The sequence below is a fragment of the Corythoichthys intestinalis genome, chromosome 20 (genome assembly GCF_030265065.1).
Source record: "Corythoichthys intestinalis isolate RoL2023-P3 chromosome 20, ASM3026506v1, whole genome shotgun sequence".
In the NCBI taxonomy this organism is placed as follows: Eukaryota; Metazoa; Chordata; class Actinopteri; order Syngnathiformes; family Syngnathidae; genus Corythoichthys; species Corythoichthys intestinalis.
In genome coordinates this window covers 4,672,586-4,690,214 of record NC_080414.1, presented here as the reverse complement: position 1 = coordinate 4,690,214, position 17,629 = coordinate 4,672,586, and the positions used below count along the sequence as shown (strand labels likewise).

The following is a 17,629-nucleotide window of genomic DNA, read 5'->3' as shown; positions in this document are numbered from 1 at the left end:
GCGTGGCTAACATGTCTTACATACAGGCTTTAACATAACATAGCATTGTGGAGTGATGAGAGTGTAAAATAAAAACTTAATCATGCTAACTATCAATTTTAGCTCAGTAGTCATTGCTGGATAAAACATCAAATAGCACTGGTCCCTAATGTGCTCCAATACAGCCTGTATCATACATTTATTTTGAACAGTGCAAAAACTCAAAATCCTATCAGGACTTACTACAGTTTAGACTAACTTCAAACTTAACTACAACTTAAAAATGGCTTGACACAAAGAGAAATTCAATTGAAACACGTGGGAAAAAATCCTAACTTTTAAGTGATGTGTGTTATCAAGCGTAACGGCATTTTTAGGTAAGATATATATATATATACAGTGCCTTGCAAAAGTATTCGGCCCCCTTGAACCTTGCAACCTTTCGCCACATTTCAGGCTTCAAACATAAAGATATAAAATTTTAATTTTTTGTCAAGAATCAACAACAAGTGGGACACAATCGTGAAGTGGAACAAAATTTATTGGATAATTTAAACTTTTTTAACAAATAAAAAACTGAAAAGTGGGGCGTGCAATATTATTCGGCCCCCTTGCGTTAATACTTTGTAGCGCCACCTTTTGCTCCAATTACAGCTGCAAATCGCTTGGGGTATGTTTCTATCAGTTTTGCACATCGAGAGACTGACATTCTTGCCCATTCTTCCTTGCAAAACAGCTCGAGCTCAGTGAGGTTGGATGGAGAGTGTTTGTGAACAGCAGTCTTCAGCTCTTTCCACAGATTCTCCATTGAATTCAGGTCTGGACTTTGACTTGGCCATTCTAACACCTGGATACGTTTATTTTTGAACCATTCCATTGTAGATTTGGCTTTATGTTTTGGATCATTGTCCTGTTGGAAGATAAATCTCCGTCCCAGTCTCAGGTCTTGTGCAGATACCAACAGGTTTTCTTCCAGAATGTTCCTGTATTTGGCTGCACCCATCTTCCCGTCAATTTTAACCATCTTCCCTGTCCCTGCTGAAGAAAAGCAGGCCCAAACCATGATGCTGCCACCACCATGTTTGACAGTGGGGATGGTGTGTTCAGGGTGATGAGCTGTGTTGCTTTTACGCCAAACATATCGTTTTGCATTGTGGCCAAAAACTTCAATTTTGGTTTCATCTGACCAGAGCACCTTCTTCCACATGTTTGGTGTGTCTCCCAGGTTGCTTGTGGCAAACTTTAAGAGAGACTTTTTATGGATATCTTTGAGAAATGGCTTTCTTCTTGCCACTCTTCCATAAAGGCCAGATTTGTGCAGTGTACGACTCATTGTTGTCCTATGGACAGACTCTCCCACCTCAGCTGTAGATCTCTGCAGTTCATCCAGAGTGATCATGGGCCTCTTGGCTGCATCTCTGATCAGTTTTCTCCTTGTTTGAGAAGAAAGTTTGGAAGGACGGCCGGGTCTTGGTAGATTTGCAGTGGTCTGATGCTCCTTCCATTTCAATATGATGGCTTGCACAGTGCTCCTTGAGATGTTTAAAGCTTGGGAAATCTTTTTGTATCCAAATCCGGCTATAAACTTCTCCACAACAGTATCTCGGACCTGCCTGGTGTGTTCCTTGGTTTTCATAATGCTCTCTGCACGTCAAACAGAACCCTGAGACTATCACAGAGCAGGTGCATTTATACGGAGACTTGATTACACACAGGTGGATTCTATTTATCATCATCGGGATCATTCAGAGATCCTCACTGAACTTCTGGAGTGAGTTTGCTGCACTGAAAGTAAAGGGGCTGAATAATATTGCACGCCCCAGTTTTCAGTTTTTTATTTGTTAAAAAAGTTTAAATTATCCAATAAATGTTGTTCCACTTCACGATTGTGTCCCACTTGTTGTTGATTCTTGACAAAAAAATTAAATTTCATATCTTTATGTTTGAAGCCTGAAATGTGGCGAAAGGTTGCAAGATTCAAGGGGGCCAAATACTTTTGCAAGGCACTGTAAACACTTTGTCTCATTTTAGTTGATGACTGGAGAATTGGACACTTTGCAGAGCAGACTTCCTTCTGCATCTCACCTGAATGTAGTGTATATAGTACCCACATTGCATGTATTGACAATGACTAATGAGAGCATTTACAGTACGGTTTCCTTCTAATGGCGTATAACGCTTGAGTGGTGCCTCACTTATAGAATGACATAAACTGTTAAATTGACCTTCCTGCAGTGGAAAGCACCTAAAAAACCAAATTGGTGCAGCACTTAAATTACACTTAAACTCTCACCTGTGGATGTAAGATATTACATTTCCCTGTTCCAGTGATGGATGAAGTACTCACTATTTTTTTTTTACTTAGGTAAAAGTACAGATACAGGGTCAAAAAAAATTACTTAGGTAAAAGTACAAATGTACAGAGCCCTGAAAGGGACAACGACAGAAATAAAATAAATGTAATAAGACCACACAGATTGGGTAAACGGGGGTCAGGGCTACATTTCTCACGAATATAAACCTAATTAAATGATAGGCTAACTGATCTTTGCAAAATAAATCTGTATTGAGTTATAACAGTGCGTCTCAATTATTCTCTGTAACGCCCCTAATATCCGCTCATGCGCTGGTCCTCATGGTCAACACAGTTCTCAAAAAACTACCGCTTTTGTCCACCAGCGTCACTAAAATTGACCAAAACTGGAAAGTTACCAATTGTTGCTTAAGCCCACATAAACAACACAAAAATAAAAATTGGGTCGAAGGGGGTAAACCTAAGTTCACTTCATTTCTCACAGTTTAATTAAGTGGAGGACACTTCCCTCTAAGCAGCTTCCGACTTGAGTTTTGCAGGTTAGTAAATTCACACACTTTAATGCTATGCAAACTCTGATCCAGGTTGTAGCAAAATTTCCATAGCAAAATTAGTGGTGTCCCCCCCACCTCCATAACATTGACTTCTTTTTACATTACTTACAGTGGCTGCTGCTGGCTGAAAAAAACCTTCTAATATCCCTCCTCTTTGAAGGGAGCGGATGAGGCAGCATGTTGGCAACATGTTGTACAGTGGGGCAAATAAGTATTTCGTCAACCACCAATTGTGCATGTTCTCCTACTTGAAAAGATTAGAGAGACCTGTAATTGTCAACATGGGTAAACCTCAACCATGAGAGACAATGTGGAAAAAAAAAAATAGAAAAGCACATTGTTTGATTTTTAATTCCAAATTAGAGTGGAAAATAAGTATTTGGTCACCTACAAACAAGCAAGAGTTCTGGCTGTCAAAGAGCTGTAACTTCTTGTAACGAGTCTAACGAGGCTCCACTCCTTACTTGTATTAATGGCACCTGTTTGAACGCATTATCGGTATAAAAGACACCTGTCCACAACCTCTGTCAGTCACACTCCAAACTCTACTATAGCCAAGACCAAAGAGCTGTCGAAGGACACCAAAGACAAAACTGTAGACCTGCACCAGGCTGGGAAGACTGGATGTGCAATAGGTAAAACGCTTGGTGTAAAGAAATCAACTGTGGGAGCAATTATTTGAAAATGGAAGACATACAAGGTCACTGATAATCTCCCTCGATCTGGGGCTCCATGCAACATCTCACCCCGTGGCGTCAAAATGATAACAAGAACGGTGAGCAAAAATCCCAGAACAACACGGGGGGACCTAGTGAATGACCTACAGAGAGGTGGGACCACAGTAACAAAGGCTACTATCAGTAACACAATGCGCCGCCAGGGACTCAAATCCTGCACTGCCAGACGTGTCCCCCTGCTGACTTAGGCAAAAACTTAGTTTACGTCGCCGGAACGGAATTCATTCGTAATCCGGGGACTATACACAAGTATAGATACACAAAAATATACCTAAGTACAGTAACAAAGTACTTTTACCTCAAAGTACTCTTACTTCATTACATTCCACCACTGCCCTGTTCAGCTTTGACCTCATTGTGTAAATTCAAGACTCGCATTTACTCAAAAATACACAATTTCAGGGTGTAAAAGGAGCCCAGGTGGGCGAGGGGAGGGGCTAAAATTGATGTATGAAGACGTGTGGAGCTACCAATCCCCTCCCGCTAATACAGTGTTGCAGTGAAGACATGCCTTGCCCCCCTCCTCCTCAGAGGGCCCCAGTCTTATTGAACACAGCCAGTCCCAGAGCAGATTTGTTCCGCCACTGCTGTGGAAGCATTCAAATTCAAATTCCGTTCAGACATTTTTGGGGTCTTGAGCCGAACCCAGTCCAACCCCACAAAATCTTTTGTGTTCCACAACGTGTTCCATGAACCCACCACATTTGTTCCTGCAAATGTTCTTCATAAAAGTCCTTCATTAGTTAGAATGTATGTGTGAATAGTTCTGTTTGTTGCTCTTTTCATGAAAAAGGGCAGCCCATGTGATCCCTCTCAATATCCTGTTTTAATCGATTAGTTCCAATCACTACAGGGTATCTTTTTGAAACAACTGTAGACACTCATTTCAACATCTTCCCTCCTCCTTAACATTCTGAAGAACATCGTTGCTGACTATCAAGAGCACCAAGATGCAAGCTATAAGGTATTTCACCATCTCCCTTCTCATATAGTACCATAAAAATATCATGTGTTGCATTTATACAGTTGAGGATTTCGAGGTTCTCTACCTCTACTCTAGGTCTCTGTTTTTCCCCAAATGGTCATCTGATGTGCGTTTGGATGGGAAGACGGCTGTCATAACCGGTGCCAACACAGGAATAGGCAAAGAGACGGCAAAGGATCTGGCTGCTAGAGGCAAGCTACTGGATATACCGTGGTATGAAAAAGCATCTGTAACTTTTGGAATTTCTCACATTTCTGCTTAAAGTCACCATCAAATGCGATCTGATCTTTGTCAGAATCACACAGATGAAAAAACAGTGTCTGATTTAACTAAAACCAACCAAAAAATTATAGGTTTTCATTAGGGTTGTTCCGATCATGTTTTTTTGCTCCAGATCCGATCGTTTTAGTTTGAGTATCTACCGATCCCGATATTTCCCGATCCGATTGCTTTTCTTTGCTCCCGATTCAATTCCAATCATTCGCGATAATTTTTCCCGATCATATACATTTTGGCAATGCATTGAGAAAAAAATGAATAAAACTCGGACGGATATATACATTCTACATACAGTACATAAGTACTGTATTTGTTTATTATGACAATAAATCCTCAAGATGGCATTTACATTATTAACATTCTTTCTGTGAGAGGGATCCACGGATAGAAAGACTTGTGACTTTGTATATTGTGACTAAATATTGTCATTTAGTGTATTTGTTGAGCTTTCAGTAAACGATACTGCAGCCATTCAACCCAAATGCATGATGGGAAGTGGAACCATGACTGTGCGTAGTGCTACCAATTGACATATCTTCTCTGCGTTGGGAAATAACATAAGGTGTTAAGAAAAGGCTCAATTGCTACCTTGCTTCGCCACATTGCTTCCCATGATATTTCTAACCGTAGGGAGAGGGATTGTAAGGCTTTAGCCTACTAAAAAAAAGGCTCCAAAGGCTGCCAAAATTCACTCTACTCATTTTACCCTGCCTTTTATCTCTCTAAATGGGTAAAATGGCGCCATTAAAGATTGAGCGCGACAATGCGTGAGTGGGTCGTGCAACGCATGCATTAATTGCGTTAAATATTTAACGTGATACATTTTTTAAAAATTAGTTACCGCCGTTATCGGGATTAATTTGATAACCCTATTTTAAGCCTAAACTAGCTCTGGATGAGTGTAACATATTATGTCTGTAACGTTAAATACACTTAGAAAACGATTTAATTAAAAAGTATATATATATTAAAAAAAGGCATGGCTGATATTTTTTTGCCGATTCCGATACTTTGAAAATGATGTGATCAGACCCAATTGATCGGACATCTCTAGTTTTCATATTTTAATGACAAAAGTATGCAAAAAATGACAGAATTGGGGGAAATAGTAAGTAAGTGAACACTCTGGCTAAGGAGAATTAAAGAGCAATTGAAACCAATTTTTACCAAACATTTTAGGTCAGGTGTGTGCCCAGTCACTGATGAGTGGTTTAAAGCTGCCCTGCCCACTATAAAACACACACCTGGTACGAATTGTCTTGATGAGAAGCATTGTCTAGTGTGCATCATGGCTTGGTAAAAATAGCTGTCTGAAAACTTGCAATCAAGGATTGTTGATTTGTATAAAGCTGGGAAAGGGTACAAAACCATCTCTAAAGGTCTGGATGTTCATCAATCGACAGTCAGAGAAGTTGTCACAAATGGAGAGTATTTGGCACTGTTCTCTCCCAAGGAGTGGCCGTCCACCAAAGATGACGCCAAGAGTTCAGCGCAGAATACCCTGAGAGGTAAAAAAAAGAACCTTAGAGTGTCTGCTAAAGACTTACAGAAATCACCGAAACAGTCCAATATCACACATCAACACTATGGCCAAGAATGGTGTTCATGCGACAAAGCCACTGCTGTCTAAAAAAAAACCCATTGTTGCTTGTTTAATGTTCGCAAAAAATCAGATGGACACTCCACAGAATTTGTGGCAAAATATTTTGTGAACTGATGAAACCAAAGTTGAATTGTTTGGGAGTAACACACAAAGTCATGTGTGGAGGAAAAATGGTACAGCTCGCCAAGCTCAGGACCTCATCCCCACCGTGAAGCATGATGGAGGATCATGATTTGGGGCTGTTTTGCTTTCTCAGGGCCTGGACAACTTGCAATCATTAATGGAAGAATCAATTCAAATGTTTATCAGTATTTTTTGCAGGAAAACCTGTGGCCATCAATCAGACAGTTGAAGCTAAAAAGAGAATGGATTCTGCAACGAGACAATGATTCAAAACACAGATGTAAATTAACTTCCGAATGGTTTCAGAAGAACAAAATACACATTCTGGAGTGGCCAAGTCAAAGTCCAGACTTGAACCCCATTGAGATGCTGTGGCATGACCTAAAGACAGCAATTAATGCCAGACATCCTAGGAATCTGACTGAACCCCAGCACTTTTGAAGAGAAGAACAGGCCAAGATTAGTCCTGATCTGTCAAGTTCAAAAATAGACCCTTAGGTAGACATTTGTAAAATTACCCAAAAATAAGGAGAGAAGACACTCAGTTGTCTTGGCCAAGGAGAGCAAAGAGGGACTAGACAGAGAAATGCTGGATTACGCTGTATGGTCACCAAAATTGATCTAAGGAAAAAACGCTCCTTGCTCTTTTTATTAGGGGTTTGATTTGCCAGACTGATCTGCAGCTATAGCAAGCGTCTGGCTGAAGTTATTGCTGCTAAAGGGGGTGCACAAAATATTAAATGTTACGGTTCACTTACTTTTTCTTCACGCTTCTATCATTGTTTGTCTACTAACCTCATTAAAATATGAAACCCTGTAAATGTTTGGGTGGTTTTAGTTAAAGCAGACACTGCATTTTCATCTGTGTGATTTTGACAAAGATTAGATCACATTTGATGTTGATTTTATGCAAAAATGTGAGAAATTCCAAAAGGTTCAGATACTTTTTCATACCACTGTACATCAATTGAGTCTTTTCTGATTTCACTAACTGCCTCGTCTAACCTTCCCCGCTTCTAACCTGTCCAGGTGCAAGAGTGATTCTGGCTTGCAGGGACATGGCAAAGGGAGAGCAAGCGGCCCGAGACATCATGAGGGAGGTGTCATGTGCCAAAGTTGTCGCCAGGCATTTGGACCTGGCCGACACCAAATCCATTTGCCAGTTTGCCGAGAATATCTACAACAGTGGGTGGTCTTGCATGCTAAAAGTGTGTAAAAATGGCAATGTTGATGAAATTTCTTCTTAATTGCAGCGGAGAAAGGTCTGCACTACTTGATTAACAACGCCGGTGTGGCTATTTGTCCTTACTCTACCACTGTGGACGGATTTGAGACGCAGTTTGGAGTCAATCACTTGGGTATGAACATTTAATAATAATCTCTTTGATTATCATCTGAGTTCCATGCTAGACACTTACTAACACTGTTTGTGCACTCACCCTGGAAGGAAGAAAAACATCCCTACACCATTTCAATGACACTTAGAATGTGTAAAATATTTGGACCAATTCAAGCATTTTTAGACCAGGCATCTGCCTCTTACTCAATTATATGTTGTGGGGACCGCAGGCTACACCCTGAACTGGTCACAAGTCAATCATAAGCCACATATTTGAGTCACCGTAGCCTGGAATAAATATAAGCATCCACCCCAAAGTCACATAGTCCTTTATTTTCCTTCAGGATTCAGGAACAAACTCAAAGACAAATAAAGTGCTCCTACAAAGTATATTGTTTTGTCACTTTTCACATAGTGGAATCTTATCATTATGATATTTCTACTTGGCCATCGCTTAAACATCGCCATCGTGATGTGCACATGCACAGCAGGACCATCACAGGACTGCTGATTGTTTGTTTGTTTGTCTTTGAACACGTAAACTTTTGATTTGCTTCATAAAGCAGCAAGTGTGCAGAGACATGGCCTCCTGGATAAATCAGTATTACAGGTAGTCCCCGGGTAACTAGCATGTTCCGTTCCTACACTGCCAACGTAACCCGAATTTCTGCGTAAGTAAATGCGTAAACTTCTAATTAACCCTTTAAGTACTCCTAAATACTAAGCTTGAGAACCATAAACCGATACGACCAGATACAGTGCCCTCCATAATTATTGGCACCTCTGAAAAAGATGTGTTTTTTAGCTTCTAATATATATATTTTTTTATTCAAATAACATGGGACCTTAATGGAAAAAAAGAGAAAAATCCAACCTTTAATACAAGTGCATTCATTCAGTGGGGAAAAAATCCCACATAAAGAAAAAAATATTTGCCATTCAATAATGTGTGTCACAATTATTAGCACCCCTGGTGTTAATACTTTGCACAACCAACTTTTGCCAACAAAACAAGGTCTGGGGACTGAGATGACCATGGGAGGAGCTTGATTTTGTGTCTGGTGAACCATTTCTGAATAGATTTGGCCATATGTTTAGGGTCATTGCCTTGCTGAAAGACCCAGTGATGACCCATCTTCAGCTTTCGGGCAGAGGGCAACAGATTTTGATTTAAAATGTCTTGGTATTTGAAAGCATGCATGATGCCATGCACCCTATCAAGGTGCCCAGGGCCTTTGGAAGCGAAACTGCCCCACAGCATCACTGGCCCACCCCCATACTTCACAGTGGGTATGAGGTGCTTTTCAGCATGCGCATCTTTCGTGGCACGCCAGAACCACTTAGAGTGTTTGTTGCCAAAAAGCTCAATCTTGGTCTCATCTGACCAAAGCACACGGTCCCAGGCTTCAAATGGGACCGTGTGTATTTTTGTGTGAGCATGTGCTGGTGATGATGGTGCGGATGCTGAAAACCACCTCATACCCACTGTAAAGTATGGGGGAAGCAGCACATGTATTGAAAACTAGATGCGAAATGACAGACTTGCCAGCGTTGGTAAACAGCCGCCATCTTAAAGCAGGAGACTTCTCTAGAGCGCTCCTTTGCAGCGAATTTAATTAACTTTTTATCTAAAATACTCCTAAATTGGCAAAATCTTAACTTTAAACTATCTTTAAAACAGTTTTAAAACTTTCACGTCTAAAGTAGACAGAAGGGAAATTATGGACACCTTTAACGGACGCACGCACGCACAACGTTATGATAGATGCAGCTGGTTACTGATTTACTTCTTTTCAAAAGACTGGAAAATACATTTGTGTATGAGACAGGCAGGTTATTTTTTAGAGTTATTTTTTTAGAGCGAGAGGGGAAGAGAGATAGTTCGTTGCTCCTTGCCTTTCAGTTGTTCAGGAGTAGGTTCAAGTCGTGTTAATTCGAAAATATCCCGAGTGTGTTGCTAAGAATTAAGTACACGAATACTCTTGTACTGTTTAGCCTTTATTGTTGTTGTTTTTGAGATGTTACTAGTTAGCGGCGAGCGCTATGCTAATTAGCGACTTAGCTCAAATGTATTTCCATGTCAAGTTGTTTGTTGCTTGGTGGTGTACAAAAGTTATTCCAGATGCAGAACAATTAAAACCAGGATTAGGTACAGCGTCAACACTACAAACATGCGAAATAGTAGAGAAATCTGTGAAAACAAAGTATATTGGTTATGGTCTTATTTCTAAAGACACTTTGTTTGTTTCCAAAAAATGTGGAATTTATTCCACCAGTGTAAATTTCATTGTATTGTTGAGAGAAAGAAGTACTGCCTTTGAAACAACTAATAGTGTTGTACCTTCTTGTGAAAAAGAGCATTTCAAGGTCAACTGTGTGTTGTATAGGCATGTTGAGAAATGAGTGCTGCCTTTAAAATGGTTAATGTTTTTGCACTTGTAAAAAAAAAAAAAAAAAAAAAAAAAAAAAAAAAAAGCCATTCTAAGGGCAGCTTTTTGTTGTATGGGAATGTTTCCATCGTTCCTGTTGAATCATTAGGATATTTTAAATAAATAATGGACATAAATTTGTTTGGCTACATCATTCATTAGTAATGTAAAATACATGGATAAATCAGTGCTGTATGGTAGTATGGTATGACAAGATATAATCACCAAAACGATAGAAAATTTTCTATCCATTTTGTCATCGCCATTATTGCCAAATGCACGTTTTGGCCAGCAGATGGCGGCTGATTCGCAATACATCGTAAACCCCCAAAATAAACCCCAAAAATGTTAGGTTTATCCAATATCGTTCAACTATAATTTCTATCTTTCTAGGTCATTTTTTCCTCACTTTCCTACTACTGGACTTGCTCAAGCACTCAGCCCCTTCCCGAGTCATCACCCTTTCCTCGACCGCTCACACCATGGGCAGGATCAATTTTGAAGACCTGGGTGGTGAGAAAAACTACCACCCTGTGCGGGCTTATGCTCAGAGCAAGTTGGCGAACGTTCTATTTACCAGAGAGCTGGCCAAGAGGACCGAGGGTATGATGTGTCTTTTTAAGTGTCTCTATGCCTCTTGGCGTTATTTGCCACAGAGCAAAAAAAAAAATTCCAACGTGAGAGTCTCATGCATGAACCACAAGCGCTTTTGGTGCAGGAATGAGAAGGAATCAGGCCTGCTTGAACGTACAATGTTTGTCTTTGAGAAGCAACAGTGTGAATACTTTCTAGCCTTTAGCCAAACATGTGATTCAAAAGGTTACACTTGTTTTATATATTATAAGGGAGAGGAGAGAAGAGTGTGATAGGATATTGATATCCTTCAAAGATAAGACATAGACTTCATAATGTTTTGACGGGAAATGGGGGGCGGGGCCGATTAATAGGTGGCCTGGATTGTTGGCGAGGCCGTCAAAGCTGACCGAGTGGAATCACAGACAGACTTTTTTCATTGTAAATCCTTGTGAATAAATGTTTAAATCCCCGAATTCTTTATAGATATGGATGGAAAACAGTCTTTATTCTTAGTTAAAAGCAAAAAGAAAACCTGCAGTTAGCATTTATTTTACGTAAATATGTCGAAGTACCTGTTAATGAATGTAGCTAGCAGCCGCCTGACGTAAACACAGCTTTTCTGGTGAAAATTCTTCTAGATAAATGCTTAAATCCCAGAATTCTTTATAGATATTGATGTAAAGCAGTCTCCATTCTCGGTTAAAAGCAAAAAAAAAAAAAAAAAAAAACGTGCAGTTAGCATTAAGTTTACATAAATATGTCGAAGTACAATGCTAGTCTGTTAGTGAATGTAGCTAGCAGCCGCCTGACGTAAACAGAGCTTTTCCGGTGAAAATTATTTTGAATAAATGCTTACTTCCCCGAATTCTTTTAGATATGGACATAAATCAGTCTCCATTCTTGGAGAAAAAAAACCTGCAGTTAGCATTTATTTTACGTAAATATTGCGAACTATGATGCCAATGCAGTAGCGGCTACTTTCTCCCATTGATTTTTTTCACAACGTTTCAAAATGCATGCATGGTACGAAAAACATAATAATTACCTTGAATCCTCGAACAAATCACTCCAGAGACAGTCCTTCCTGTTTGAATGCGGTACAGCTTTAGTACTTTTTCAACAGAAATCCAGCGTTAGATCGCTGCGTGCGTGTGTTTGTGAATAGCTCCTTTTGATGTGGGAGGCACCCTACTTAAATGCGAGGTGCAGTGCATGACCGATCTGAGCCATCAATACATTATGAAGTCTATGGATAAGATAAATGAATGTTTATATATATGGAGAATTCACATAATAAATAGACAATTTCAATTTAAATGTGAAAACCACCGAAACCAAATATATACCGTAATTTGCGGTCTATAAGACGCTACTTTTTTCCTTCATTTTGAATCCTGCGGCTTATAGTCCAGTGTGGTTTATTTATTGAGTTATATGGGTTAATAGATAACATTTTATTTGACAGCAGCGTCATAAAACTGTCATAAGACACTATCGTGGGCATTACTGAATGCTTATGACTCGGGCTGTCAAAATTATGGCATTAACGGGCGGTAATTAATTTTTAAAATTAATCACGTTAAAATATTTGACGAAATTAATGCACATGCCCGGCTCAGATTAAAATGACAGCAGTGTAATAATGTCTGCTTGTTACTTGTTTTTGGGTGTTTTGGCGCCCTCTGCTGGCGCTCGGGTCCAAATGATTTTATCTGACAATGAGTTAGCATGGTGTAAATATTGACATCAACAATGGCGAGCTACTAGTTTATTTTTGGATTGAAATTTTTACAAATTTTAATAAAACAAAAACATGAAGAGGGGTTTTAATATAAAATTTCTATAACTTGTACTAACATTTATCTTTTAAGAACTACAAGTCTTTCTGTCCATGGATCGCTTTAAGAGAATGTTAATAATGTTAATGCCATCTTGTTGATTTATTGTTATAGTAAACAAATACAGTACTTATGTACTTAATGTTGAATGTATATATGTGTTGTGCCTTATTTTTCCATTCCAACAATAATTTACAGAAAAATATGGCATATTTTATAGATGGTTTGAATTGCGATTAATTACGATTAATTAATTTTTAAGCTGTAATTAACTCAATTTAAAAATTGAATCGTTTGACAGCCCTACTTATGACAGATGTCATTAAGTGCCATCAGGCAAATTATGTCACTAACTCCAATTATGTCCATCTTGGATCTTTTACATCCATTCAAAATGTGAGATAATTTGCCCGATAACTCTAAATGACATCTGTTATAAGCATTCATAAATGCTCATGATAGTGTCATGTCATAATTATGAATGTCTAATAACAGTCTTATGGCACCATTGTCATATAAAGTGTTACCAAATGGCATAGCTAGCAATTAATGAAACAACTGGAACAGTAACTGAAGAAATAAATGATCAGTGAACTTGAATTTTGATTGTTATTTACATCTGTAGCGCTGCAATGCATGCTAGGAGGCATGTTGGACAACAACAGTGTTGACAGCAGGTAGCTGCAGAGGTTGACTGTCTCCGCCAAGAGAGCAGTGATGGCCAAAAGAAGCTTATTGAAGCAATGAAACTTTGCAGCCAATTGATTCAAAGCTTCATGGTGGTTCATTTGGATTTATGACAGTCATATGATGCTACTGTCTAATAAAGTGTTACCGGTTAATATCTTTTAGTGTAAATATTCTATAATACAGTGACAGACAAGACATCTATGATTTATAGTCCAGTACGGTTTAAAATTACGGTACATTAAAGATTTGAGAAACAAAAAGGATGTCAAATCTACTGATTATTATTATGTTGTTTGGACGATATTCATGAACGATTGAAAAACTGACAACCAACCCCGCTAACCCCTACCTAATCTGAACGAAACAATTTATTTACTTTTCTCCAGATTTGGGAGTAATGGCTTTCTCTGTGGACCCTGGTGCCGTCAACACTGAGATAACCAGACATATGAGGTGGCCCATGGCAGACGTCATCAAAACGTTTTCCACTCTGATTAAGACTTCAGCAGAGGGCGCCTACACCACCATCTACTGCGTGGTCACTCCTGAGAACGAGATGCATAATGGGGGGCACTACAAGTGAGTCTGTGGTGGCGATACGCAAGGGTGTAGGTTTGGTCTCAACATTGGAAGGGACGATATAACGCCTACACTTTTTTTCTGGGGATGGGACAATAATAAGACCAAACAGATTGAGTGAACGGGTGTCGGGGCTACATTTCCCACAAATATGAACCTAATTCAGTGATAGGCTACATGATCAATGCAAAATACATTTGTATTAACTTATACTAACTTGAATGTGTATTGGTACACCATTTGATTCATACCTTTGTTTACAAGAACTACTAAAGAAGCATTTTGACAGCCTCCAGAATAAATGTCTGGAGTTTATTAGCAAACGTACTGTAAACTGCATTATTTGACCATAACTTAAATATATTAACATACACAATAAATACAAACTTGTTAATATTCTCTTAACTATCCAGGAATGCAAAAAATAAACACTTCTCTCTAAGCAGCTTCCTTCTCGAGTTTTGCAGGTCAGCAAGTTCACACAGTTTAATGTTATGCTAACTCTGATGCAGGTTGGACTTTAAGTAGCAAAATTAGTGGTGTTTCCCCACCTCTATAACTTATTTTTTTTACTTTACTTGATTAGTATGACGTGTTCTGTCCTCACTGAACGTGAAGTTGTTCAGCTTTACAGACAGGAAACAAGCAAACAATTGTGCTTTTTGGCACTTATGGCTTCCTTCACTTTTGACATTTTGCAAAACTAACACATATATGTACACTTATTTTCAAAGCAACACACATTTCAACAATAATATACTTGACACAAAACAATTGTTGTTCAAACGTCCATCTATTCTGATCAGTATATAAATTTAGTAGAGTAAATTAATCTAATTTGCCAAACAAAAGCCCACTAGCTTAAATGCTACAAATGCTAATGTATTTATCAATTCTCATAACAAATCGCTCACACATAACTTCACAAACTGTCGCTCTAGACTTAATTAGAAATGCATACACAAACATTTATTAGCTGAAACAACTTACAGCCTGATGCGGGCCAAACCAGAGCATGGCTATCCTTTATACAGTATTTGTCAGACATCTGAGTCTGCTTCTCATTCATACAAGGTGAAAGTCAGCCAGACCCAGTGCTGCCACCAGAGGGCATTGTATCCTCGATCATTAAACAAAATACAATACTTTTTGAATAGTTATTTTGAGATTTGAGGGTACTGAAAGGGTTCATTCCGATTTACGCGAACAGAACTCATTCGTAACGCGTAACTACTACTACTACCTGTACATATTTGATGGCTTAAGGTGTTTTTCTAAAACATAGTAAATAGCATTGTATTAAGTTGTACAAATGGTTAAATATATCTTGCCTGGCCATGAACTGAGAATCCAAAACCTTTGTTCTGCACTCAACTCCTTGCAGGGACTGTGCTTATTCCAAGAGCTGCTGGGCGGGCCGAGATGATGGCACTGCTTTAAAGCTGTGGGCTGCCAGCTGCCACCTGCTGGGAATCCGTTGGAGATGAATAATAGCATTAGTCATAAGTTGAATATCATGCCGGATGCTTCAGTGCTAAGAACATGAAGTGGATGATCATGTACGCCTAATAAAAGAGCATAACGTTGACACTGTAAAGACTGAAATGATTAAAAGATACTACTCATAATGGTTTTTTGTCATTTTTCAATTACACCCTATTTCACAATTACACAAAAATGAAATACTCACGCACTTCAGCCTCCCGCTTCAGTGGGGTTAATACTGTATGTGCTGTTAAAGGCCAACATGCAGGGGGCGCTAGAAGTCACTCACAGCAGGGGGGGCTGAGGAACTTTTTTAGTGATTCCCATCCAAAAGTAGTGTTTCAGTCATAAGCGGAGTTTAAGGGGGGTTGTAAAGCAAGAAAACAAACACCAAGGATGAATAAAATGAACAAAAAAAGATATTTTTATTAGGGCTGTCAAACGATTAAAATTTTTAATCGAGTTAATTACAGCTAAAAATTAATTGTAATTAATCGTAATTCAAACCATCTATAAAATATGCCATATTTTTCTGTAAATTATTGTTGGAATGGAGATATACATTCAATACACGGTACATAAGTACCGTATTTGTTTATTATAACAATAAATCAACAAGATGGCATTAACATTATTAACATTCTGTTATAGTTCTTAAAAGATAAATGTTTGTACAAGTTAAAGAAATTTTATATTAAAACCCCTCTTAATGTTTTTGTTTTATTAAAATTTTAAAAATATTCTCATGGGTGCTGAAGCCCATAAAATCAGTCGCACCCAAGCGCCAGCAGAGGGCGACAAAACTCCAAAAAAACACAAGTAACAAGTGGACATTGCACTGTGCTGTCATTTTAATCTGTTTGAGCGGGGATTGTACGTTAATTACGTCAAATATTTTAACGTGATTAATTAAAAAAAAAAATTACCGCCCGTTAACGCGATAATTTTGACAGCCCTTATTTTCATAATGGGTCAAAATTATTTTTCGAACAGATCATGTGAATAGCACTTTAGACGGTCATTTGCTTTGCATATTATTTTCAACAACAAAAAAATAGGGGAGGGCAATTTTATTTTTCAAATGATTTTTTTCTTTGATTGAAAATATTTTTTTATGATTGAAGCAACTTTTTGGGGGATTGAATGATTTAGACACAAATGTCCTACCCATAATATGGCCCAAACACAAAAAAGATTGCTAAAATCAAAGAAAACATTTTTTAAATGAAAAATTATGTGTTCTAATGCAAAATTTTGAGTCTCAAATATTTTTTCTAGGGCTGTCAAAATTATCACGGTAACGGGCAGTAATTAATTTTTTAAATTAATCTCGTTAAAATATTTGACGCAATTAACGCACAAGCCCCGCTCAAACAGATTAAAATGACAGCACAGTGTCATGTCCACTTGTTACTTGTGTTTTTTGTCTCCCTCTGCTGGCGCTTTGGTGCGACTGATTTTATGGGTTTAAGCACCATGTGTAATTATTGATATCAACAATGGCAAGCTACTAGTTTATTTTTTGATTGAAAATTTTACAAATTTTATTAAAACGAAAACATAAGAGGGGTTTTAATACAAAAGTTCTATAACTTGTACTAACATTTATCTTTTAAGAACTAAAAGTCTTTCTATCCATGGATCGCTTTAACAGAATGTTAATGTTAATGCCATCTTGTTGATTTATTGTTATAATAAACAAATACAGTACTTACGTACAGTATGTTGAATGTATATATCCGTCTTGTGTCTTATCTTTCCATTCCAACAATAATTTACAGAAAAATATAGCACATTTTATAGATGGTTTGATTTGCGATTAATTTAGGGCTGTCAAAATTATCGCGTTAACGGGCGTTAATTATTTTTTTAAAAAAATTAATCACGTTAAAATATATTAACGCAGATTACCTGCTCAGACAGATTAAAATGACGGTACAGTGAAACACCACTTGTTAATTGTGTTTTATGGAGTTTTGCCGCCTTCTGCTGGTGCTTGGGTGCGACTGATTTTATAGGCTTCAGCAATCCATGAGCATTGTGTATGTAATTATTGACATCAACAATGGCGGGCTACTAGTTTATTTTTTGATTGAAAATTTTACAAATTTCATTAAAA

At 38.2% G+C, this 17,629-nt stretch overlaps 1 protein-coding gene across 1 annotated transcript in view; it reads left to right on the top strand.

Moving 5' to 3' along the window:
* Positions 1–3,428: 3,428 nt before the first annotated feature.
* The window catches only part of si:dkey-73n8.3 (uncharacterized protein LOC100150965 homolog), a 35,869-nt gene continuing 21,668 nt past the window's right edge, over positions 3,429–17,629 (top strand). The window contains exons 1-8 of the mRNA XM_057825067.1: positions 3,429–3,482; positions 4,504–4,548; positions 4,645–4,760; positions 7,604–7,759; positions 7,828–7,932; positions 10,736–10,945; positions 13,833–14,025; positions 15,410–15,501. Of these exons, the coding sequence (XP_057681050.1) occupies positions 3,472–3,482; positions 4,504–4,548; positions 4,645–4,760; positions 7,604–7,759; positions 7,828–7,932; positions 10,736–10,945; positions 13,833–14,025; positions 15,410–15,501 (928 nt within the window). The 5' untranslated portion in view covers positions 3,429–3,471. The remainder of the gene's footprint in view (positions 3,483–4,503; positions 4,549–4,644; positions 4,761–7,603; positions 7,760–7,827; positions 7,933–10,735; positions 10,946–13,832; positions 14,026–15,409; positions 15,502–17,629) is intronic.